The following is a 27,064-nucleotide window of genomic DNA, read 5'->3' as shown; positions in this document are numbered from 1 at the left end:
TGAGGAAGCGGTTGAGAATCGCAGGAAAGCCTGGAGAGACTGGAGCATTAAGAAGAACCTGGAAAAATGGGAAGTTTTCCTACGAGTAAGGAAGGAAACAGCCAGAACCATAAGATGGACCAAAAGACAGAGGATGAAGCAGGAATTGGATGAAATTGAAAACAACTTCAGGAAAAACAATAGTAGAGACTTTTTTGGGAAATTCAAAAAGAGCCTGAGTGGATATAAAGGCAGAGAACTCTTTATAAGAGATAAGAATGGGGATCTGGCAGTTAGTGCGAAGGAGAACTGTAGGATACTTGCAGAATACTTTCATGACCTGTTAAACTGTGAACCACCTGAAGAAGAGCTGGAGCTGGGGACAAACACAGAAGAGAGAGAGTCATGTCCTCCAACTAGAGATGAGGTCGCGCAGGCCATAAGCGATCTAAAGAATAACAAAGCAACCGGAGAAGATGGAATATCAGCTGAGATGATTAAGTGGGGAGGTGACAAGGCAGTAGACAACATGACCAACATCATCGGCCAGATTTGGAGAACAAAGAAGTTACCAGAAGGATGGAAGAATGCGATCATAATACCAATACATAAGAAGGGAGACAAGAGGGATGCAAACAACTATAGAGGAATTTCGCTACTAGAGATTGGCTATAAGGTGTTGTCGAAAGTCCTGCTCAATAGACTGGAAGAACAGTTAGAAAGTACAATTGGAGACTACCAAGCAGGATTTAGGAAGGGAAGAGGATGCATAGAACAGATATTTATACTGAAACAACTGATAGAACATAGGGCCTTAAAGAACAAAAAAACGGTGGTAACCTTTGTAGATTTCACTAAGGCATATGACTCCATCGACAGACAAACTCTTGGAAGAATCCTGAAGAACAGAGGATTAGATGGCACTACACATGAACTCATAATGGAAATTCTATCAGACACAAAGGCAAGGGTGAGATTCAGAGGAGTACTCTCTGAAGAATTTGATATCAACACTGGTGTAAAACAAGGAGATGGATTATCACCAATGTTGTTCAACATAGCTCTGGATGAAGTCATCAGACAGTGGAGAACAATGAATGAGACAATGGGAATACCAAAGACGCATGTTGGGGACAAAAAGGACAATAGGGCCCAAGTAGATTGTCTAGCCTTTGCGGACGACATAGTTATAGTAAGTGAGACAGAAGAAGATGCAAAGACACAACTCAACAACTTAAGCAATATAGCCGGAAGGGTAGGACTGAGGATCGCCTACAACAAGACAAAGACATTGAATACCACTGAGGATTGGACAACACCGGAAGGCACCGTGCAGAAGGTGGACAAATTCAAGTACCTAGGAGAATTTATAACAGGAAGGAATAGGAGCAATGAAGGAATAACAGAGAGGATAAAAAAGTTGCGATCAGCCTTCTGTATGACCAGAGATATATACAATAAAAAGAATATATCTACGGACGCAAAGATCAGACATTACAAGGCAACGGTGAGAAATGCTGTATTATATGCTGCTGAGACTATAGCACTAGGAAGAAATGGTGCGGAACAACTAGAGAAAGAAGAGAGAAAAATATTGAGGAAAATACTAGGCCCTAAGAGAGGAGGTGAGAGATGGATGAGGAGACCCAGGGAAGAATTATACCGGAACATGAGGACAATCTCAGAAGAAATCAGACTGAAAAGAGCACGGTTTGCGGGACATGTAATCAGGATGAATATGGATAGAATGACGAAAAGAGTATGGGAAACAACAGCGAGGACACGAGGAAAGACAGGAACCAAGTGGGTAGTTGAACTCCGGAAAGATTGGTCAGAATTGGGGATCAAGGTGGAAGAAAAGGAAAATTGGAAAAGGAAGTACATACCGACTAATATGCCAGAGATCAACGATAGGGATGGATACAGGAAAAGGATTGAGAGTCACCAGTGGAGTAGACAAGAGAAGAGGATACTGAATATCTCGGAAGAAGAGCGGGAGAGAAGAAGAGAAAGGATGAAGAGGTTCTGGGAGGAGAAGAAGAAAATGCAATCCATGAAGGAGCTGTCCGTGGTCCTACAGAGGCCGTAACGCAAGAAGAAGAAGAAGAAGAAGAAGAAGAATAGTAGTACAGTGAGTAAATCGATTACACCCAATGAGGTGGTGAATAAAGAGACTGATGCTTCGATTTCGAAGACTGAGTCGCAGAAACTTTATCCTAGTACTCATTATGGACCTTTCATTATTTTTGTGGAGTCCACAGCAACAGGCAATGTCGGTAACATGCATCCTATGACCCTGGGTAGAATTTTCTATGAGAAAAATATTCCAGGCATAAAATCAGTGGCCCGCAAGGGAAGAAATAGGGTACAAATAGAATTTGTATATGCCGTACAGGCAAATTCATTTTTGAAACACCCTATATTAGTTGAGCTTAAGTTATGGGCATACATACCTAGCTCTAATGTATTGCGGGTAGGAGTTATCAGGGGAGTAGAGAAGACCTTGACAGAGGATGCTATATTAAAGCACTTAAAGTCTCCTGCTACTATAAAATCTGTAAAGCGTTTGAACCGTAGAATTGTTAACGAAGAAGGCACACAGTATGTCCCTACTGGATCTATAAAAGTGGTTTTTCGTGCGCAGAAACTTCCACAGTCTGTGTCATTATATCAGGTGCATTTAGAGGTGGAGCCATATGTTTTTGCTCCCATCATCTGTAAAAAATGCCAACGGTACGGTCACGTTGATAAGCATTGCAGAGCAACAAGTCCCAGGTGTGGGAAATGTGCATTGCATCATACTACGGCGAACTGTACGGAAACTTTCCTGCAATGCGTGCATTGTCGCGGCTCCCATTCAACTGGCGATGTTGACTGTCCAGCTCACCAACAGCAAGTCCACATTAAAAAGATCATGAGCCATCAGAACTTATCTTTCAAGGACGCTGTACAAAAAGTCCAACCTAGTGAATATAATCTAGTGGACAATTCCCAAAATTTTCCCCCTTTAACTGGGGAGGGGCAGACTCCTACACAGTCGAATCCCCGCAAGAGAAAATTCACACAAGTAATTTTAAAATCACCGAGGCCAGTACCAGCCCCAGGATATGATAAGGAAGGTTATCAAAATTTGGTTCGAGAGATTCCCCGCATGGAGATGGCAGCTTCAAGAGTTACACCTGTTTACGAATGCGCAAGCCGTCGGATGGAGGCACCTTTGGACGAACCTGTTGCCACGAGTAGCGCCTCAATGGCGCAACCACTTTCGTCATTTCATAGGCAAAGAGAATATCTTCAAAGTGGTCTTTATCAATCTATTCAGCAATTGGTACAATTATTGGGTGATCACCCCGCGTTAGCTCATAATGTATTCCAGTTAAGGGACAGGATTTGTAGTTTTATTCAATTCTATGATCAGAATCACTCAATGGAACGCTAGAAGTCTCATGAACAAGCGTCATGAGCTATTTAAATTAATACAGGAAACAGTACCTCACTTTTTAGCTATACAAGAAACTTGGTTTAATCTAGAGATTCGCATTAAGTATCATAATTACAAAGTTTTACGTAATGACGGACCCGGTTACGGTGGGGTTGCCTTTTTGGTCCACTCGTCCGTGACATATCGCATCCATTCGAATATTCAGGCCATACCCCATACATATGTTATAGGATTATATTATATGCATTTTTTACTTGTGAATATCTACTGTCCTCCTGAATTTTCCATTACTGAGAGACAATGGAACCAATTCTTTCAACAATTTACTACCGAACCATATGTTTTTATCTTTGGGGACTTTAATCTTCATCACACACTGTGGGGAGGAAATTTGGATACACTTCAAGGTACCTACACAGTTCTTTAATGAAGTAAATAACCATGCTTTTGCTATTTTGAATGATGGCTCTCCTACGCGTTTGACTGCGCCTTCTGCCCCTCCTAGCGCAGTAGATTTAACATTGTGCAAGCGAAATATGGTGACTACCACTACATGGCATACTTTGAGTGATACTTATTCCAGTGATCATTTCCCTATTGTTATTTCTTATGGTGTAGGCAGACCCTTTTCTCCACCGCACCACACTTTTCAACATACCATGATTCGATCTTTGAGGAGATTTAAACCACAAATATATACCGCTTACATTGAAGATGCGTTACAAAAAATACCGGAAAATACTTTTTCATATCAAACTTTACTGCAGATTTTAACAGCTTATATTAACCTTCACCACCCTATCAGCGCTTCACCCCCTTTATCTTATAGAAAACCTGTGCATGTTAAGTGGTGGGACAACGAATGTCATTTGCTGATTCAAACCCGCAAAGTACTTTTTCGACAATATAGGCAGCACGCAACACCTGAAAATTACTTCCGGCTCAAACGACACATGGCACAAACCCGCCGAATTTTCCATCAAAAACGTCGTGTCGCTTGGAGGGAGTTTATATCGTCCTTCACGCGTCAGGTTCCTATTGCAGACTTGTGGAATGCCATCAGGGCAATCACAAGAGTTACGCAGCACTCCCCTGCCAAGACAATCCCAGGTCAAGTATTATCAGATTTTCTTGTTAGAGATACGCCAGATTTTGTTGTGCCACAGTATGTTCATTCCCAAGACCCACTAGACGCACGTTTTTCCGTATTGCTACAACCCTGCGATTATCAGGAATTAGAGGCAGTACTCCAATCATGCTCAAATTCTTCCCCAGGTCCAGATAATTATCATACCAAATGCTCCAATTATTACCTATTAGAGCAAAGAAGGCATTATTAAATAGGTATAATGATATTTTTAGCAATCACAGTACACCGGTTAGTTGGAATGAATTTTTCCTAATTCCCATTCTTAAAAATAAGCAGTTACCCACGGAGGTAAGTAATTATCGCGATATAGTCCTCGGTTCGTGCCTCTGTAAAGTCTTTCTAAAGATCTTACTTCGAAGAATCCTATGGGTATTAGAATACTATAACTTGACGCCTCGATATCAATATGCCTTTTTTAAGGGACGCAGTACATCTGATACATTTAATAGTTTTGTTATCGATTTACTATTAGCTCGTCATAGAAAACATAGTACTATAGCGGTTTTTCTTGATATTCAACGGGCTTATGATTCCGTACCTTTGAACATATTATGGGAAAAACTTGCAACTCTTAAGATTCCTGAGGGATTTATTAGCATTCTCAGACAACTTCTGACTTATCGAACACTCCGATTTAAATCGACACCTTATACAATCCACCTCGGCAGGTAAGTAATGGGTTACCACAGGGCGATATTCTGAGTGGTATTCTTTTCGCTCTTTTTATGAAAGATTTTGAAGCGGTCATTTTACGTCATGCTCGACTACAGGCGTATGCTGACGATTTTTTGCTTTATTGTACACATGAAGATCTACAGCTCTGTAGACAACATATTAGTTTCACACTTCATGAAGCTAGAACATGGTTAGAGGCCCATGGGTTAAATCTTTCCATAGCGAAATGTCGAGCAATGATATTTACACATCACCGAACCTATGACCGATCGCCACTTGCTTTTGATCAGTATGAAATACCAGTGGTTAGTCACCATAAATATCTTGGGTTATTTATCGATCAAAAACTTACATGGAAACATCATTTTTTATATTTGCGTTCGAAGAGTGAACGGTATATTCAGGTAATACAGGCCGTAACCCGCAGGCAATGGGGGGCAGATCCCGTTGTGGTGCTATCTTTGTACAAAACCACTATTAGGACGATATTGGACTACGGATCACATATTTTTGACGTAGCATCTTCTACTAACTTGAATATTCTTAACACTTGTCAATATAAAGCAATACGCTCCTGTATTGGAGCTTTAAAGTCCACACCTACCAATGCACTTTTAGTTGAAGCCTGCGAAGCTCCCTTACAAGTACGTAGAAAAATACTTGCGACGATATATTTACTTAAAAAGTTTTCTTTAACAAGTCATCCTTTAATTCTGAAGTTACAGTTACTCTCGGAGTATTATTCCGTTCGGCGCCAGGGTTTACGCAGATTGCCCGTACTGTTTCATGCTTTTAATACATTGAAGTCGAAACAGTGTACCTTAATACACAGTGTTACTTTACTACCCTATACCTTACCCTATCAGGTTTCTTATTTTAAGCCTCAAATAATTTGGCCTCTGCGTAATGGCTCTACTAACGTTCCTTGTCTGCAGGGGACCGAGATATGTCCTGTTAAAAGAGTGAAATTTTCTCATATTCCACGAAGCATAAACGGAACATTTTTACAGATGGGGCAAAGAACATTAATGGAGTTGGTTCCGCTTATTATATACCTTCTCTAAATTTTAAAGAACAATATGGTTTGCCTAGTGACTTTTCGATTTTTACGGTGGAGTTATTCGCCATACAGCAAGCTTTACTTTTTGTTCAGCGACAGGGATATACGCGAGCTACAATCTATACGGATTCGCTGAGTGCATTACAATCTTTGGTTTCGTATGAGTTATCCTATAATTGGTATATATACAATGTCAAGAGTCTCCTTTATATGCTTGACAACGTCGGTATTTCCATAACTTTAGTATGGGTACCAGGTCATGTGGGTATCGACGGTAATGAAAAAGCAGATTGTCTTGCAAAACAAGCTTCTCGTCTTCCTGTTCCGAATACTAACAATATAGTTCCAGCTTCTGATTATGTAGTTGTTATCCGACAGGAGGGGCGCTAAGACTGGCAGAATTTCTGCCGCCAGACTGCACAAGTCAAAGGTAACTTCTATTATCATTTACAACCAACACTTTTAGTTAAACCTTGGTTTATACGAGGATCTTATACTAGACGACATATTATTAACATCATTCGGTTACGGTTTCATCATGCCCTTACACCACAATATCGATCCCGTTTCCATTTAACGCAGGATACAAACTGTTTGTGTGGTCCAAATATCCGTAATGGCGACTCCAACCACATTTTATTTGAATGTGCTTTATATGCTAACCCTCGTAAAACTCTTTTGACTAAACTCAAGCGACTCAAGCAGGTTTTTCCTACCAGTGTTTCTTGTTTGCTCTGTAATCCTACAGTCGAGATTATTCGAGTGCTAAATTTGTTTCTAGATGAAGCCAATATCGTGTTATAATTCTGTCTGTAATATAGGGTGAGAATTGATCATGCTTTTGGAGGTTCTATTCGAGTGATTCCTCATATCATTAGTGTATTACTTGTGAGTGCTATTTTGGATTCTTCGTGTGGGTGAAGCTTTAAGACGCAGTGTGATTGCAAGATTGGAAGTTTCCCGTATGACAACAGTCTACTCTAGCAATATATGGTTGTTATGTGATATAGTGCAGTTCAGTGTTTTGTGTTTTTCTACTGGCAAGCTCAAGCGTCAATTATTGAACTGAAGTTTTCATTTATACTAGTGTGTTTACATGAGTAAGAGAGTATTGACTGGGTGAAATGTCGTAGACACAGCCCATAAGCATCAGCAAGCAAGCAAGCAACTGGAGAAGGGCGGTAGGCACAAAGCACTGACTCCTGAAACATCCGAGGGAGGAACACGGGCGAATTCTAGCTATGTCAGTTCGAGTGAGGTAAAACTGACAGCAAAAAAGAAAAGGTTTTCATATTGAAAGTTCAATTTGTTGGCGACCCAGGCACGTTAGTGACCTTCGTACTGTATTTGATTTTGATAGTTGTCAACAAGGCTGTGAGCAAAGCGGTTGGAGAATCAAAACTACGTCTTCTGATTGGTATGCTGCAGCCAATGGGATTGTGATCTCCAACCGAAGTTAAGATCATCTTTTTAAATCAGTGCTTTTGATATGTTTTTTTGAAGCTATGGCCAAGTTAAAAGAACTACATATTTCTGGATTTAAAAACGACGATGAATTACACTGTGTGATATTGCAAGCAATACGATCTATTGGAGTTAAGCATACATTCAAGAAGTGTCCTTTCTGCAAACGTTCCCATGTAAGTAAATGTTCGTGACGTATTTAACCTTATCCGATCCTAGTAAGAAAATAAGTTCCGATTGAACAGCCGTCAGTAAGTAGAGAGCATAAATTTGAGGCATATCAGTGATTTGCTTCGTGCTTATGACATCCGTGAATTGAAATAACTATATTTTTACTTGTTCGATGTATGCAGATTGAAAGCCCATGTACGCCCAAGGAAAACTGGAAGGTTGCTGCCTCACATCAGAGTCTAGAAAATATATATTAGCCTACATGCACAATCAACAAAAATTAGCTGTCTCAGAAGATTTTTATTTTTCAAAATCCTTTTGTTTGAAATAGGATGCACATATTGTACAAGTGGTAGGATTCCTAGTATCATCTCTTAGACCACCGGCTGTTTACAGTTTACGAATATCCTCACGTTTCAAGAACGTATACAATTAAATAATTTTTTGTAAGGTTGAGTGTACATAAGAGGTAAACTTAATGACATACAAGTTGGATCATGATTCTTTACAGTGAAATACGTTTGCTAGATTTTTTTCTTAAAACAACCATCACCATGCTAGATTTTGCAGACAGAAAAAATTAGAATATCTTGGTAATTAACTTCCCTGTTTAAGAGGATGTAAAATGGACGATTACTGTGAGTTCACTATTTTACACTACCTTCAACGACGCCTTATCAGGAACTACTGCAAGAGCATTATCAAAAAAAAAAAAAAAAAAAGCAGAGATTTGGTGTGACTTTTACTCTACTGACGCTATGATCAGCAGAGAATGGTCAGTTTCCAACTACGAGTTACGTCATCTTGTTACTAGATTTGCGGTACATGGTTTTCACCATAAAATTTGCCGCACAGCCAAGTTTCATGCACCTACCGTGAACTGTGTATGATCTCTCTGCGATAATACTTGTGATCGTTACCATCTCAATAAGTGCCCGAAGAGGAAATCTTGGAAAGAATTATGCGACTAGTTATTTATTCCTTATTGTAACATATGGCCGTTGGCTGCAATAAATTCTATTATTATTAGGTTCATAAAGATGAGTGTGTCCTTCTTTGAAAGCAGTAATAAATTTATTTAATTGTTTCTATAGTGTTTGGTAGGCCCACCTGGAAACCTTGGGGAACGAGGGATTTATTGGTAGAATTTTAACACTCTTGATGTAAAGTATTCCTTTGGTATGAAGAGACCAACGTGAGTGCTTTTTTTAAATATGTGTTTCATATCTAGGTTAGATATTTTCAAGTCTGCTAGATTGGAAGTTTTGCACAATACAGTAGAGGAGACTGTTGAATTGAGTAATGTATGTTAATACCAAGTGGTCTGCTTCAGGCTTAACTTCCCCATCTGATGAAGGAATCCCCACCAACAGCATCATCGTCTCCCTCAATTTGAAAATTGCAAAGAGGTTTAGACCTGATTCCAGGCTGTAAGCACGCAATGTAGTGATTAGAAATTGTATACCACCACTCCCACCCTGCCTGGCAACTTTCTGATGGTGAATTTTCACCAGTGATACTCGAACTGCCTGATCTCAGTGTCAGACCGTCAAGACTTGACAGATTAACGATCGTGGCCTCCATGATACTACTGGTGTTCCTATTTTATATTTCTTTGTCTGTCAGAGTTATAATATTGTTTTAGATCCCTTGCACATTTGCTTGAGGCTGAAACATTGTTTCTAGTTCTTACATTTGTTCTGCTTAAATTTTGTTAAATATGTCTTCCAGTGTTTATTCTGTTGGTATTTGCTTGCCTTTAAATGATTTTTTATGGGGGAAGAAGTTTTTTAAAATTCTGTCGAATTTGTGCAGGCTAAGTCCTCTAAAATCAAACTGCTTTTTCGTGTTGAGGTAACAAAGATAGGGTTTATCAAACCCAGGTGTTAATTAATGTTGATAAGATGTTTAAAAAATTTTTTTTCCAAAAAATTCCCCCGATTCTCTTTTTACTCAAAGGAATGTTTGTGAAACTTCCGCTGACCATTTATGGAAGATAGGGTACAGAGATCCAATATGGTGTGGCTTGGTCAATGTATTAAATAATAAACAAGGGTTGGAGAAACAAGAGGATAGAAGATTATTGGTCTAGACAGGTTAGGATATGGTCTGGATAAGACCTTTGGTCTTGGGGCGAGCAAAAGGGCTGTGTGGACATACATTGGCAGCCTTGTGTCATGCACTCTGACATCGTGTGAACTGCACCATGTTGTAGGTATTCCTAATCTCTCTTTTTCATTCCCATTAGTAAAGTTGAGGAAAAGAAGAAATTATGTAGAGAATTAATGAAAAAAATAAAAAAAACAAATATTAATAATATGTCTACTGTATGGTAAATTAGTTTGTCATCTTTATGAACTAGGCATTCAGTAAGTAGATCTGTTTAGAAATGTATGTTTTATGACAGCAATAAATCCCATGCAGTGATACAGTACAGTACCGTGTCCATTGATGTCTTTCTAGCATATTTGCAAAATTTTCTGTTGTTAATCTGTAAGGGTCTTCACTTTTATCTTATCATGACGGATAATTGGTGTCTTTATCGGTTGTGAAATTAGGGCAGTAATGTCCTTTCGTACATTTATCAGTAAAACGAGAATTGGAAGTTAACTTAGGCGTATAGAAAATAGCCTATTTGAGAAGGGAGTTAATTGCTACATTGGAGGCAGATAATGGAAAATGAGTCTAAACAGTCTGTGATTTCAAGAAAAGAAAAGCTGGAGGATTTGGGTGGAACAGTGATAGTAGCTGTTGACCTTTAAAACATAAACATATCAAAAGTCCACCTGCTGGCCTTTACAGCCTGCGATGCTCTTGCTCAAACAGTTCAATACCAGTAGAGATGGTTTGGTGCCATAGCAAGCAATCCTTGGCAGGTGTGACCTAAGGGTTGATGTTTGTGACCTTTATGGTTTTTATAACGGGGGTCTTGTGCCGGAGGAAAGTTTACCGCATAGGAATTGGAGACTAGCTCGATAGCTGCAGTCGCTTATGGCTGGTTTACACGTGGACAGTGTTTAGTACAGTAGTAAGTAGTAAGTTACTACTTAACTCACGTAGGCTTGCTTAAACATAAGACAGCGTTTAGTACAGTGGTACATGGCAGTTTGTCACTCAAGCCACGTGATTCAGTCGTTCCTGTGTCGTCAACTAGATCAGAGATAAGATGGACGGCCATCAACAACGTGTTAGATAACATTTTAGAGGAAGTTGAGGATGAGGTGACCAAAGTTAGGAGAAAAAGAGAATGGGAGCGAAAATGGATTACCAGAAGGAATAATCTCGGGGCAAGTACAATTCTCTTTAAATAATTAGCCGAGGAGGATCGACAGGAATATATGTTATCCTTGCGAATGTGACAAGTAACATTTAATGAGTTACCGGTACTGCATAAAGTTGAACCAATGATACAAAAGATAGATACCATCATGCGTAGAGCATTAATAACAAAGCTGAAACTGCATATCGTGCTGTACATGCTCGCGACGGGAAATAATGTCCGAAGCCTTCATCATTTCTTCAGAGTTTCCAAAGCCAGTATATCTTTAACGATTCCGGAAGTATATGAAACTATATATATATATATATATACACACTGCTCTGAAAGATTTCATACAGGTAAGGAAAAATACAAACACATATTGGTTACAATATTACATATAAGCAATTGTTTAGCAAACCGACTATTATCAAAGGTTTATTGCTTTTAAATATCAGTGAATACACATCAAAAACCTATCACAATAATTAGTATAGTTTCAATTCTGCAGTGACTTAAAAGCTTCTGTCCATCTAGCCATTGTTGTCGGCAATTAGAATGAACAATCAAAAGAAAAGAGGAACTCACAACGATGATCAGCTCCGTAGCTTTACCCACAACTTATGAACTTGACTAAATTGCGCCCGTTCGCACGTGGTAAGTTGCAAGTACAGTGCTCCCCCACTACTCCGATGGGTGCGCACGCAGCTGGTGAGAAGTCTACTTGAAAGGAAAAATAGACTGGATTCTATTCCACTTGACTAAATTGTTACTTAATCGTTTACTTACCACTTACCACTAAAGTCACAGTTCACACGCTGCAAGTCACTTAAAATTAAGTTAAAAATTTAGTTACCACTAAATTACTGTCCGCGTGTAAACAGGCCATTAAGTGCAGCCAGTATCCAGTATTCAGGAGATAGTGGGTTCGAACCCCACTGTCGGCAGCCCTGAAGATGGTTTTCCATGGTTTCCCCATTTTCACACCAAACAAATGCTGGGTCTGTACCTTAATTAAGGCAACGGACACTTCTTCCCACTCCTAGCCCTTCCCTGTTCCATCATCGCCATAAGACTTGTCTGTGTCGGTGCGACGTAAAGCATCTTGAAAAAAAAAAAAAAGAGGGTGAGGAAACCTAGTGTCGCTCTTACAGCACACGTGCCTAGTCCACCAATGACCACTGATAGTCTTCTACACTGTTCATGCACTCTTTCCCAAGAACTGCAAGTTTAGAGACATGGTTCTCCCTTTTGATATTTTAGATTGAACAAAGTTTCTGCTTATGAAAATGTTGAAGTTTCTTGATGTCACAGCGGTGCAGCATCCAGGTGAAGCATTGAGTAACATTGTGATGATGACTCCTTTATTCACCATGAGTTTGGTATGAACTGTTCTAAAGACCCAATTGGATAGCCGACCAGATGCCAAATGAGGAGCATGGAGTCTGTTTTCCATATTCTCCTTTGAGGTGTATCATTTTGCCAAGATGTTCCCAAGGTATGAGAAGTGATCTTTCTGTTCAAGAATGATGTCTGAGATGTCTGCACGACAGGCTGGACAAGAATTTTTTTTAAATTGATGTTGAGGCCAAAACAATCATATGTACTCTTGGAACCACTGACTGACTGACTGACTGACTGCTGCAGCTCCTCATGGGTAAGAGCAAGTGATGCAATTTCATCAGCATAACTTACTGCTGTTCAGTTTTCATGGTCACACGAGTTAAGTGACATGAACAAAATCTTGCCAATGTGAGGAGACTTCTGTCAAGATGTTACACTAAATCATAAATAAATTAAACAAACATATTACTCATCTTTATGAACCTAATGAGTCACCATACAGTAATGTGTAAAAGCCACATATAGAGCAAAGAGTGTTGGGCCGAGTGTTATCTGTGCACTTTTTATCGATAGATTTGTGTACGGGTTTGAGGAGTAAGGAGGGAGCAATTCCGGTTCCAGTAGTACTGCCAACTGAATGGAAATGAAATCAGAATTGAATCAATAATATGATTGATATGAATTTTGCTAAACCTTTGTTATCTTAAGCCAACAACTGTGTCACACACACATTATATAACATTATATAACATTTCTGGATGTGAATCTTATTCCTAGAGTGAATTCTATAGTTTGGCTTTGCTTGCGTAAATAACAACAGTACTAGTATTGTCACCGGTTGGTGGGACGGAGAACTGAAACTACAGTGTGTTTGGAAATGTAAATTTTAATTTTTTTTATTTGTCTGAAGGATTTAATTTTTTTTTGCAACTCTGGACTCTACTGGAATTTTATGTAACCGCAAGAAATATTGAACTGTATGAACATTTCAACATGCAAAAGTGTTTTGAAGTGATTTTTTTAAAATGTAGTTTTTATGTAATCTGATGTCAAATTTGTAAGGTGATTATTTTGGAGCATCCTGTACCTATACTGCAAGCACGGTTTCCTATGATGAAATTTTGGTGTTGTAATCGTAATGTTCCAGAACTTGTGCAATTGCTAACGATGTTAAAATGACCATATATGGTCACAAGATTTCCTACTGGCAAAAAGGTCCAGGAATCTAGGGTAAGTTTGATCTTTTTGGTTGATTGTAATCGGGCCATTTCCGGCCTTGTGGCCGGCTTCGAAAAATTATGCGTGAGCTCGGCGCCATTTTCCATCCGACCGCCCTCGCGAGCGTTCGCGCTCAAGGGCTACCCTCGGGAACTCCTGCCTTCCGAAGTAAGTGTTATTTCAGTGTTTTTGCAATGTTATTCTCAATGTTTTCCGGTTTCGTTTCATTTAGTTTAATTCCTTTTGTGTTTCATTATTTCTTCGCTTAATGTCATCTTAAAAGTTTAATTTGATGAGTCCGAGTTTACCCTAGGTTCCAATTGCCGTACTTTCAATTCTTTCATCCATTAAATACTTTCGCTTTAAACTATACCTTTAATGTAGCATCACCTTCATTGTTAAATCAAGTTTTATGTTAAGTTATTTAGGTATGTCTTGTTTCCGTGTCGTGGAACTGTATTTTGTAAAACTTTCTTGTCATTTTTAATAGAGTTGAGCTAGAGGGTGTTTCTTGTAAGTCTTTTCTCCCCCATAACGTCATACGTTCCATGTACCTCGATAAGGGCTTCCCGCAGCTTCCACATCCTGTCTTAGTTGTCATTTTTAGGCCTGTAAGTGTTCCCTGTTTTGGTTTATATGAATTCTCCGCCACTGCGTCATATTTCTACCTCCTTATTCATATTATTAAGTATTATCTTATTTACTACAAGTATTATTATATTATTTACTACTGGTATTATTTTATTACTTCATTATTATTATTATTTATGTACGCGCTCGAAATCGCGGTTACAAGTATGTAAAGGGTACGCCAGATATCGCACAGCGATGCATAAGCGATTCATAGTTTGTGTTTCAAAGGTTGCCAGTACGAATCTCGAAGATTGGCGAGTTTGACCAATTCAGCACTAGGGTGTAAATCTATCCAGAAAAGGTGCGCAGATAATACACACCCTTGTTGCAATCAATGTATGATAGGAAAAGCATCAGATGTTTTCCTGATGGAGAACCTGACCAGAGATACCATCATATCCATAACTATGATAAGCAGTTCTCAATGCAAAGGTTTGTTTGCAGCAGCGTGAGCAAAGGTAACCAATCTCCATGTCTGGAGAAAGTTTTTACCTTGATACCTCACACAGCCAACATCATTTTGAATTTGTTGGATATAAGATGAACTTTGTCTTCCTTTATTAACTCTGCAGTGGTTGCACGCGACTCTGTCATAGAAGATCGCCATTTCGTTTCTTAGCCAATTATGCTATCCCAATTTTTCATTAAGGATTTACTGTACATTAATTTCAGGACATTTTGAAATGAATTAATGAATCTAATTTATAGATATAAAAGCAATTAATGATGAACATGAGGCAGTAGAGTAGTAACCTAACAAGTTTCTCTGGCATAACCAAGAGGCACAGTTATATGTCAGTCTTTTCGATAGTCCAAGTGTCCTTGTTATTTTTGTGTGGTTCCTTTTCTTGGAGCACATAAGTATAGTATGCCAATTAGGTCCTTTATTTTACATATGTCGGTAGATCGAGCGTCCATTTATCTGTCGTAGTTCGTTTGAACCTCTTCAATTTTCCTCGTTTGTGCACTCCACTATAGTAGATCAAAGAATAGGTCCCATCTTTTTTTAGGAGTTTTAGCAAGCTTTGCAACACCTTTCACACCAGGTAAATGAGTGATATTTTTTTTTGTTGCCATATTTGAATATTTCTTGGAGGATTATCTTTATGCCACTTAGAAACTCCCATTTTGTCCTAGGAAATAATCAGTCATTTTCTCCTGCTTTTTCACTACTGTTTGTGTCTTGTTTAGTTTCTGTACTTTTGCTTCTGATTTCTAGAATATCTTCATCCTCACTGTACAATTCATTAATCATCATCATCATCTTTCTCAAGCAAACTCTGCGCAATCCTTCTGTCCTCAAGGCTATCAAGGTTATTGTTTCTTTGCTTTCTACTAGTTTTCGGTCCAAAAAGTATGAAAAATTTACATTTTAGGAAGAAACTATGCAATCTCAGACATTCTGAAGAATAACTGCTGCAATAATCTTGAAGATTACACTTCAAAATGGGAACTTATGTTGTAGCGGTGAAGTTCGCGTGGCGTCTATCAGACACTTGTGCAACAGTGACTAACCACAACACGAGTTATAAGCTATAAATTTCATTTTTGTTCCGTATGGAAGTGCAGTGATGTTAAATTATATTACTTGATATATTGTATTGAAAAGGTTGTCAGTTTATTCTTACAACATGAGTTAGACTACCACTGGCATGCTGATGCTTTATGTTGGCTGTGAATAGTTACTTGTAAGGTAGATGGCATTTTTGGTCAGATGCCTTGGTAGTTTACTCTCAGTGACAGATATAAACTAGTGTGATGTCCGTCAGGCACCGTGGCCGTGCTTTCTCTCTAGTTAATAAGATAACCTCCATGCCTCAGTATGTTTTACTTGGCTGCATCTTCATCAGAATTTTTTTTTTCCACAGGATCTGTTCTTGTATTTTCATCACGACTTATTCGTCTTTTTCATTCAGCTAAACATTCGCCTGTGGCACCAGAGCTTGAAAGCTTCAAGTCTGCACTCTTCATATTTCCTCTCATCTGTACAAAGCTGTGCTGTTTTCCTGACTTCAGTATTCAAGCTGTTGGATGTCAGGAGACGCCTCTGTTTGAAAAAGGCTTTCTTTGGCGTGCAGGATTCGACAATTGGTATCAGCCTTGCTTTCCTGTCAGATGTAAATTTACTGCCCGGGTAACAAAAGTTGTTCGAGGGATGTTCCACCATTCAACATATTTAATATATTTTTAAATATATTTTTGCACTAACTTTATCGAAGCTCATTCAGTGTTGCTTGTATGTATTCATTGAATATCACTGGGGACGTACACCAACCCTGTCCAACACCTTTCCTGATCGTTTTGGGCATCATAAAGTTCTATATATGAGAATTCTTGCTCTGGAACTAATTCCAATATTTTTCAGGATATCAAGCATTCCATCCTAGTGAACACTGTCACATGCCTCTTCCAAGTTGACAAGGGGTACGTAGGTGAGTTGACTTCAGACGTGCCAACTCGCCCGATTTTAAGGGGGAGACTCCTGATTTTTTTTCTTCCCTCTCTCTTTCTCTCTCTCTCTGTCTCCTGATCGCAGAGACTTATCTCCCGATTTTGGGACCAGATTTAGTCTTCCTGAATTTTTTGAAATTCAAGCTTTTTCCTCATTCTTTAAGTAGCTGGACAGAACTAATGTTTAGTAGGCACTGCAAGGCAAATGTAATCATTTGGTGGTATTCTGTAACTTAATGCTTTTTATTTTGTAATTTCCACAAAGCAGTACCGACTGAGAGGCTATTTTTAGCATATTTACAAGGACAGAAACACGGTTCAGGTCACTGCTTTCCGAAAAATAATTCTCTAAAAAACATTTATGCTTTGAGCTTAAGTTTAGTTCATTTATGAAGATTCCTAAGGCAGTTACAATGAAGAATTGTGTGTTCTAAAGCTCAGAAACATGCATTGTTTCAGTATTTATGAATAAATAAATAAATAAATAAGAGAAATTACATAATTGAGGTATAATGTGTTAAATATTCTTCATGTCATGGTTTGTCTCCTTATTTTGACTTTTGAAAATTGGCACATCTGTGACTTTGTTTGTGTCACCGGTTGGTGGGACGGAGAACTGAAACTACAGTGTGTTTGGAAATGTAAATTTTAATTTTTTTATTTGTCTGAAGGATTTAATTTTTTGCAACTCTGGACACTACTGGAATTTTATGTAACGGCAAGAAATATTGAACTGTATGAACATTGCAACATGCAAAAGTGTTTTGAAGTTTTTTTTTTTAAATGTAGTTTTTATGTAATCTGATGTAAAATTTGTAAGGTGATTATATTGGAGCATCCTGTACCTGTACTGCAAGCACGGTTTTCTATGATGAAATTTTGGTGTTGTAATCGTAATGTTCCAGAACTTGTGCAGTTGCTAACGATGTTGAAATGACCATATATGGTCACGAGATTTCCTATTGGCAAAAAGGTCCAGGAATCTAGGGTAAGTTTGATCTTATTGGTTGATTGTAATCGAGCCATATCCGGTCTTCCGACCGGCTTGGGAAAAATGATGCGTGTGCTCGGTGTCAATTTCCATCCGACCGCCCAAGCGAGCGTTCGCGCTCGAGGGCTACTACCCTCGGGAACTCCTGCCTTTCCGAAGTAAGTGTTATTTCAGTGTTTTTGCAATGTTATTCTCAATGTTTTCCGGTTTCATTTCATTTAGTTTTAATTCCTTTTATGTTTCGTTATTTCTTCGCTTAATGTCATCTTAAAAGTTTAATTTGATGAGTCCGAGTTTACCCTAGGTTCCAATTGCCGTACTTTCAATTCTTTCATCCATTAAATACTTTCGCTTTAAACTATACCTTTAATGTAGCATCACCTTCATTGTTAAATCAAGTTTTATGTTAAGTTACTTAAGTATGTCTTGTTTCTGTGTCGTGGAACTGTATTTTGTAAAACATTCTTGTCATTTTTAATATAGTTGAGCTAGAGGGTGTTTCTTATAAGTCTTTTCTCCCCCATAACGTCATACGTTCCATGTACCTCGATAAGGGCTCCACGCAGTTTCCACATCTTGTCTTAGTTGTCATTTTTAGGCCTGTAAGTGTTCCCTGTTTTGGTTTATATGAATTCTCCGCCACTGCGTCATATTCCTATCTCTTCATCATTATTATTTCTATATTATTATTATTATTATTTATGTGTAACTGTAGTTGTCCTGAAACTAGCAGTTACAGTTTGCTTCCTGCAACCAGACAGCTCTTCTGTTAGAAATGTGTGTATTTGTTTCCGGCAAGTATCGTAGAAATGTTGTAAATAAGACCTTTCACATGAGATGAGCTCCATCTTCTTTGGAATTGGAACAGTTATTGTTCAGATACATACATTTCTTAACCAACTTGTAAATTAACTCATGTGCGTTGTTGCTAGCACTGTTGATTAGAACAGCTGGAATGCTATCTAATCCTGGTGCCTTATTTTTCTACTGCTCTGCTCATAAACGTAAGTGCCCCTTGTACAGCTACACTTTCTTTGCTGTATTTTCTTAACCTTCTTGGAGCCTGGAGCCGATCTGGTCGGCCACTCACCATCAGCTGGAAGAAGCCAGAGCTCCGCCTCCACTCTACTATTGTAAAGTGCCAGGCCGTTTTTTTGTGGAAATACATGCATTTTAACATTCACGTATATCTACCGGTCCATGGCAAATACCGACAAATTTTCTACAAGTCTACTACATAGGTATAAAATAAACAACTGATGCAGTGATGTAAAAAATTAAAAAGTACGATGTTGATATTATGGTTGTCGATAACTTTTACTTTTCAACAACAATAAAGGTGTATTAATTTAATCCACCTATTCAATATGTTGGACAGACTGGGAGAAGTTTTATGACAAGATACATGGAACATGTTAATGTGGAAAAATGTAGGAAATACTCAGCGATGAGTTTGCATATGAGGGAGACTGGTCACAGATTTGAATCCATAGAGAAAGACCTAGCGATAATTAGAAACATAGAAAAAGGGAGAATGTTGAACGAATTAGAAAGTTTTTATATCTATTTAGATCAGACGTACAATAAGCAACAGAATCTTAATGAAACCACGGACAGTAAAAGTATGTTACATGAATTAATGCCGAAATTATTAAAGTCAGTTAGTTTGAATAAATTCAGGATACCTAATATATTTAATTCTTCATACTCTAATACTCCGCCCATACTTACAGATATTAGGCCTACTTCCAGCAATACGGTTGACTCCGCCCCTTTGTCAGCCTCGTCACAATTGACTCCACCCATCCTCTTCTCCCTTCCACACGCCCCTATTCCTTCCCCTCCGAGTTCAAGCCCTATATTCTTAAGAATGGTGTCTTGTGTTGTCCTGCTCGTGGTCGGAGAGACCCCAAAATTGTAGTCCCAACTAACCTGGTCCCGGCTCTCTTCAAATACTTTCATGAATCCCCAGTGGGCGGTCATCTGGGCGTTTTCAAAACAAGAGAAAAAATCCGTAACCACTTTATTTGGAAATCCATGGATAGTGAGATCCGTACCCTTATCAAGTCCTGTAAGATTTGAAACATCAGTAAACCTGCCCCGAATACTCGTCTAGGTCTCTTGTCTTCTGAGCAAGCTTCTCGCCCCATGGAAAGACTGTTCATAGACTATATTGTGCCTTTCCCGAGATCTCGGAATGGTCATCGTTTCATACTCGTGTGTGTTGACGCCTTTTCGTGTTTCACGTGGCTGTTCCCCACTCGGATGGCTAACGCCAACACTACCATCTCGTGCTTGAAACAGATATTCGCCTCGTTTGGACCCTGTCAATTCTTGGTAAGTGATAACGCAAGAGCCTTTACTTCGGCCCAGTTCCGGAATTTCTGTTTTGATCTATCCATTGCTCATGTAACCACTACCCCGTATTACCCGAAGCCCAATTATGCTGAGAGAGTGAATCGTAACCTGCGATCTGCCCTAATCGCTTATCACTCCAAGTGAGGAGTTTTGGTATTTCTAGAATTTGGAGGAAGGTATGGTGTACATGATTTGGTGGATAGACTACAAATTGTCTAATCATCTGCGAAAGAAGGCATTTTGAAGTGCAATGTGACAATCCATGTGGATTTTGTGATATTTATTCAAGAGGTGGATCTATATTATTTTTGAAAATTATATGACAGTTTGTGTTGGTTGAATGTAGCAAAGGCTTTTCAGTCTGTCAAACACATAGCAAATACAATGTAAATTAAAACACTAAAAGCATATCTGTAAAACACACACTAACATACAAAGAATGACATGTTTCGTTCTACAAGAACATCCTCAGATTCTATCAAATCACTTAAAATAAGCTTATATATGTACAGTATTGTTTACGTAGCGTAAACTTGTCAATGATAGAGAGATGAGTGATAACATGAAACAGTAATGACAAAAAATAAATTATATACAATTATAATATAGTGAAAAACTTACGCATTTATCTAGACTGCCGATGTTAAGTCTGTTGTCACCAAACACTATTTCAGGACTGTGGTCATGGAAAGTTTGTGGTGAGCCACGCTGTGCGTGGGGAGGGGAGGGCAGGACAGGGAGGGGCCTAGTAGATCGATGTGGATCTCTCCTATTGGATGATAAAATCGGGTAGACTATAGAGTGGAGAGGGGGGGGGGGGAGAGAGATGCAGGGCGGAGCGGCTGGAGCGCTGTGGAACTTTCCATCAACATTGGAGGGGGGGAGAGATGTTATTGACCTATTTCATGTTAATTGTACCTGTATGTAATATGGATGAATGTAATTATTATAATTTTTATTATTTATAATAGGTGAATGAAGTACGGAACGGTATTATTATTATTATTATTATTATTATTATTATTATTATTATTATTATTATGAAAAAAGCAATTCACCTTCCGTCAACATTGGAGAGGGGAGAGAGGTTATTGACCTTTTCCATGCGAATGTACCTTTATGTAATATGGATGAATGCAAATTAAAAATTTTAGTTGAATAAAGTAAGGGACGTTATTATTATTATTATTATTATTATTATTATTATTATTATTATTATTATTACTATTATTATTTACGATAGAAGCAATTTAAGGAGTAGGTGTTGTCAGATATTATGCGAGTAGAGCAAATAGGGGGGAAAATTATTTAAATGTGTATTATTATTATTATTATTATTATTATTTACGATAGAAGCAAATTAAGGAGTAGGTGTTGTTAGATATTATGTGAGTAGAGCGAATAGGGGGGAATTATTTAAATGTGTATGCTCATTCAGGTTATTGGCATTAGTATTTTTTGCGACGTAAATTTCTATTGCTTCTTTTATATTCAAAGATTTACTTTTATTTTCGAAGTGTAAAATTTTTAGATCAGTGTTGATGTCTGTGAAATGGTGTGAACAGTCGTAGATGTGCTCCCCGAAGGCTGAATGCCGATTATATCTGATCGCGTTTTTGTGTTCTTTGTATCTTGTATATAAATTACGTTTTGTTTGACCTATGTATGTGGCGTTGCAGTTAGGTTCTTGGCATTTGAGTTCATACACTCCTGACTTTGAGAAAGGGTCCTTTTTGTTTAAGTTGCACCTGCTGAAGTGTCTCTGTAGTGTGTTATTCGTTCGAAAAGCTACTTTTAAACCTTGTTTCTTGAAAATGTTAGCTACTTTGTATGTGTTATTGTTAACATAGTTGAGAACCACGTAGTTTTCTTTGTCGTGTGTGGTGCTTTCCCGGCGACTTTTCTTATGTTTATTTAAAAGTTTATCCACTGTGCCTGGAGGATGGTTGTTTTCTTTCGCGATTTGTTTAATTATTTGCATTTCTTCATTGAAATCTGTTGTGCTCATTGGTATGGAAATAGCTCTATGTATCATTGTATTCAGTCCTGCTATTTTGTGTGTGTATGGGTGGTTCGAGTTGTTGTCAATAGTATGTGACGTCTGAGTGGGCTTTCTGTATACCTTGTAAGATAGGTTGTCATTATTCCTGTTGATTGTGATGTCCAAATAGTTTATTTTCTTGTTATTTTCTGGTTCCATTGTGAAGCTGATGGATTTGTGTAAAGAATTTAGTGTGTTTAATAACTGGTCTGCATTAGTGACGTCATTATCATATATGCATATGACGTCATCCACAAATCTGCTCCAATGTAAGATTCCTTTTGAAAGCTGGCCCATTAAGAACATGTTTTCGAAGTTATTGAGAAAAATGTTTGCTATTATACCTGATAACGGTGAGCCCATGGCTAACCCTTCTGTTTGGCAATAGATTTTGTCGTTAAATGCAAAGCAATTTTGGTGTAGTGTTGTTCTAAGAAGGTTAATAATTTCTTTGGTTTCTTGTAGAGAGGTGTTTTCCTTAAGAAGGTTTTCGATAATTTTAATGGATTCATCTATTGGTATGTTGGTGTACATGTTAGTGATGTCAAAGGATATCATACGTGTGCTCTCTGTTATTTTAAGTTTATTTAATTCTTTAATTAGTTCTAGGCTGTTTTTAATTGATCTGTCTCCTTTAAGTGAAATTTTCTCTTTTAGAATGATGTTCAGTTGTTTGCTTACATTGTAACTTGGCGCACCTTTAAAATTTACTATTGGTCTAATGGGACAAAGCTCTTTGTGTATTTTGGGCAGGGCTCTTAGTGTGGGGAGTTTAGGATTTTTGATTATGAGGCTTTCTTTTTCTTGTTTCGTGAAAATTAAGTCTGTTTCCTTGATAGCTTGCTTTATTTGGTTTTGAAATTTATTTGTAGGGTCGCGTTGCAGTTCTTGAATACCGTTGTTGTTGATAAATTCTATTGTTTTTTCTATGTATTCGTCTTTCTTCATTATGACTGTTGTGTTACCTTTATCCGCTTTCGTGATGATAAGGTTGTCGTTTTTAATTTTGTTCTTAACTGTTTTCATTGCCGAGTATTGAGTGGCGTAATTCGGTTGCTTAGTGGAATTTTCATGTGCGATTATTTTTAGGGCTTCGTTGATGGCTACGTTTTTTATTATTTCTCTTTGTGGAGAGGGTATTTTGTCGCAGGCAATTTCTACGTCAGTGATGAGCTGTTTTATGTTGTTTTCGTTATGACGTTCCTGGCAGTTGAATTTGAGACCTTTCTCTAGCAGATCTATTTCATTCTTTGAAAAGGTAGTGTCTGATCTGTTAATTAATCTAGGGTGAAAATTCGCGAGTTTGTTGTGCTTAGCGTTATCTGGACTTTTCTGTTTAATCATTAGGTTACGTATTTTATTGTCAATAACCTTCTGTTTCCGGATTGCTTCCTTTTTAATGTAATCGTGTAAAAAGTTGGAATAGGATGTCCATTGTGTGCGGTGCCAGAAGTTGCTTAGGTTTAAATGGATGCATAGAATTTGTTTATTGATTTGCTGTTCCTTTTTGTACGCGAATTTGATTTCGTTTCTGATCCATAGTAACTGTGATTGAGATGTTGATATTTTAGCAGAAGTTGTTGTGGGTTTAGCTTTTATGGGTATGTACTTAGGAACGAGCTCTAATTCTAGACATTTCTTATTAAATGTGATTGACTTGTCAATGTTCATGATTTTAATTTTAAGTGATTTGAGCTTTTTGGCTTCGTAATTTGCCTGACTGGCCGAATAATTTGTTAAAAATGAAGCCATGTTTTCCAGTGTTGACTTAGTTAAATGTAGCAAAGGCTTTTCAGTCTGTCAAACACATAGCAAATACAATGTAAATTAAAACACTAAAAGCATATCTGTAAAACACACACTAACATACAAAGAATGACATGTTTCGTTCTACAAGAACATCCTCAGATTCTATCAAATCACTTAAAATAAGCTTATATATGTACAGTATTGTTTACGTAGCGTAAACTTGTCAATGATAGAGAGATGAGTGATAACATGAAACAGTAATGACTGAAAAGCCTTTGCTACATTTAACTAAGTCAACACTGGAAAACATGGCTTCATTTTTAACAAATTATTCGGCCAGTCAGGCAAATTACGAAGCCAAAAAGCTCAAATCACTTAAAATTAAAATCATGAACATTGACAAGTCAATCACATTTAATAAGAAATGTCTAGAATTAGAGCTCGTTCCTAAGTACATACCCATAAAAGCTACACCCACAACAACTTCTGCTAAAATATCAACATCTCAATCACAGTTACTATGGATCAGAAACGAAATCAAATTCGCGTACATAAAGAAACAGCAAATCAATAAACAAATTCTATGCATCCATTTAAACCTAAGCAACTTCTGGCACCGCACACAATGGACATCCTATTCCAACTTTTTACACGATTACATTAAAAAGGAAGCAATCCGGAAACAGAAGGTTATTGACAATAAAATACGTAACCTAATGATTAAACAGAAAAGTCCAGATAACGCTAAGCACAACAAACTCGCGAATTTTCACCCTAGATTAATTAACAGATCAGACACTACCTTTTCAAAGAATGAAATAGATCTGCTAGAGAAAGGTCTCAAATTCAACTGCCAGGAACGTCATAACGAAAACAACATAAAACAGCTCATCACTGACGTAGAAATTGCCTGCGACAAAATACCCTCTCCACAAAGAGAAATAATAAAAAACGTAGCCACCAACGAAGCCCTAAAAATAATCGCACATGAAAATTCCACTAAGCAACCGAATTACGCCACTCAATACTCGGCAATGAAAACAGTTAAGAACAAAATTAAAAACGACAACCTTATCATCACGAAAGCGGATAAAGGTAACACAACAGTCATAATGAAGAAAGACGAATACATAGAAAAAACAATAGAATTTATCAACAACAACGGTATTCAAGAACTGCAACGCGACCCTACAAATAAATTTCAAAACCAAATAAAGCAAGCTATCAAGGAAACAGACTTAATTTTCACGAAACAAGAAAAAGAAAGCCTCATAATCAAAAATCCTAAACTCCCCACACTAAGAGCCCTGCCCAAAATACACAAAGAGCTTTGTCCCATTAGACCAATAGTAAATTTTAAAGGTGCGCCAAGTTACAATGTAAGCAAACAACTGAACATCATTCTAAAAGAGAAAATTTCACTTAAAGGAGACAGATCAATTAAAAACAGCCTAGAACTAATTAAAGAATTAAATAAACTTAAAATAACAGAGAGCACACGTATGATATCCTTTGACATCACTAACATGTACACCAACATACCAATAGATGAATCCATTAAAATTATCGAAAACCTTCTTAAGGAAAACACCTCTCTACAAGAAACCAAAGAAATTATTAACCTTCTTAGAACAACACTACACCAAAATTGCTTTGCATTTAACGACAAAATCTATTGCCAAACAGAAGGGTTAGCCATGGGCTCACCGTTATCAGGTATAATAGCAAACATTTTTCTCAATAACTTCGAAAACATGTTCTTAATGGGCCAGCTTTCAAAAGGAATCTTACATTGGAGCAGATTTGTGGATGACGTCATATGCATATATGATAATGACGTCACTAATGCAGACCAGTTATTAAACACACTAAATTCTTTACACAAATCCATCAGCTTCACAATGGAACCAGAAAATAACAAGAAAATAAACTATTTGGACATCACAATCAACAGGAATAATGACAACCTATCTTACAAGGTATACAGAAAGCCCACTCAGACGTCACACACTATTGACAACAACTCGAACCACCCATACACACACAAAATAGCAGGACTGAATACAATGATACATAGAGCTATTTCCATACCAATGAGCACAACAGATTTCAATGAAGAAATGCAAATAATTAAACAAATCGCGAAAGAAAACAACCATCCTCCAGGCACAGTGGATAAACTTTTAAATAAACATAAGAAAAGTCGCCGGGAAAGCACCACACACGACAAAGAAAACTACGTGGTTCTCAACTATGTTAACAATAACACATACAAAGTAGCTAACATTTTCAAGAAACAAGGTTTAAAAGTAGCTTTTCGAACGAATAACACACTACAGAGACACTTCAGCAGGTGCAACTTAAACAAAAAGGACCCTTTCTCAAAGTCAGGAGTGTATGAACTCAAATGCCAAGAACCTAACTGCAACGCCACATACATAGGTCAAACAAAACGTAATTTCCATACAAGATACAAAGAACACAAAAACGCGATCAGATATAATCGGCATTCAGCCTTCGGGGAGCACATCTACGACTGTTCACACCATTTCACAGACATCAACACTGATCTAAAAATTTTACACTTCGAAAATAAAAGTAAATCTTTGAATATAAAAGAAGCAATAGAAATTTACGTCGCAAAAAATACTAATGCCAATAACCTGAATGAGCATACACATTTAAATAATTCCCCCCTATTCGCTCTACTCACATAATATCTAACAACACCTACTCCTTAATTTGCTTCTATCGTAAATAATAATAATAATAATAATAATAATAATAATAATACACATTTAAATAATTTTCCCCCCTATTTGCTCTACTCGCATAATATCTGACAACACCTACTCCTTAAATTGCTTCTATCGTAAATAATAATAGTAATAATAATAATAATAAAAATAATAATAATAACGTCCCTTACTTTATTCAACTAAAATTTTTAATTTGCATTCATCCATATTACATAAAGGTACATTCGCATGGAAAAGGTCAATAACCTCTCTCCCCTCTCCAATGTTGACGGAAGGTGAATTGCTTTTTTCATAATAATAATAATAATAATAATAATAAT

General features: G+C 37.6%; 1 protein-coding gene across 1 annotated transcript in view; it reads left to right on the top strand.

The window, feature by feature from the left end:
• Positions 1 to 7,539: 7,539 nt before the first annotated feature.
• LOC136884169 (uncharacterized) overlaps positions 7,540 to 27,064 on the top strand; it is a 168,172-nt gene continuing 148,647 nt past the window's right edge. The window contains exon 1 of the mRNA XM_067156206.2: positions 7,540 to 7,946. Coding sequence (XP_067012307.2) covers positions 7,812 to 7,946 — 135 coding nt within the window. The 5' untranslated portion in view covers positions 7,540 to 7,811. The remainder of the gene's footprint in view (positions 7,947 to 27,064) is intronic.

This window comes from Anabrus simplex, chromosome 12 (genome assembly GCF_040414725.1).
Source record: "Anabrus simplex isolate iqAnaSimp1 chromosome 12, ASM4041472v1, whole genome shotgun sequence".
Lineage (NCBI taxonomy): Eukaryota > Metazoa > Arthropoda > Insecta > Orthoptera > Tettigoniidae > Anabrus > Anabrus simplex.
This window is presented reverse-complemented; position numbering and strand designations above follow the sequence as displayed.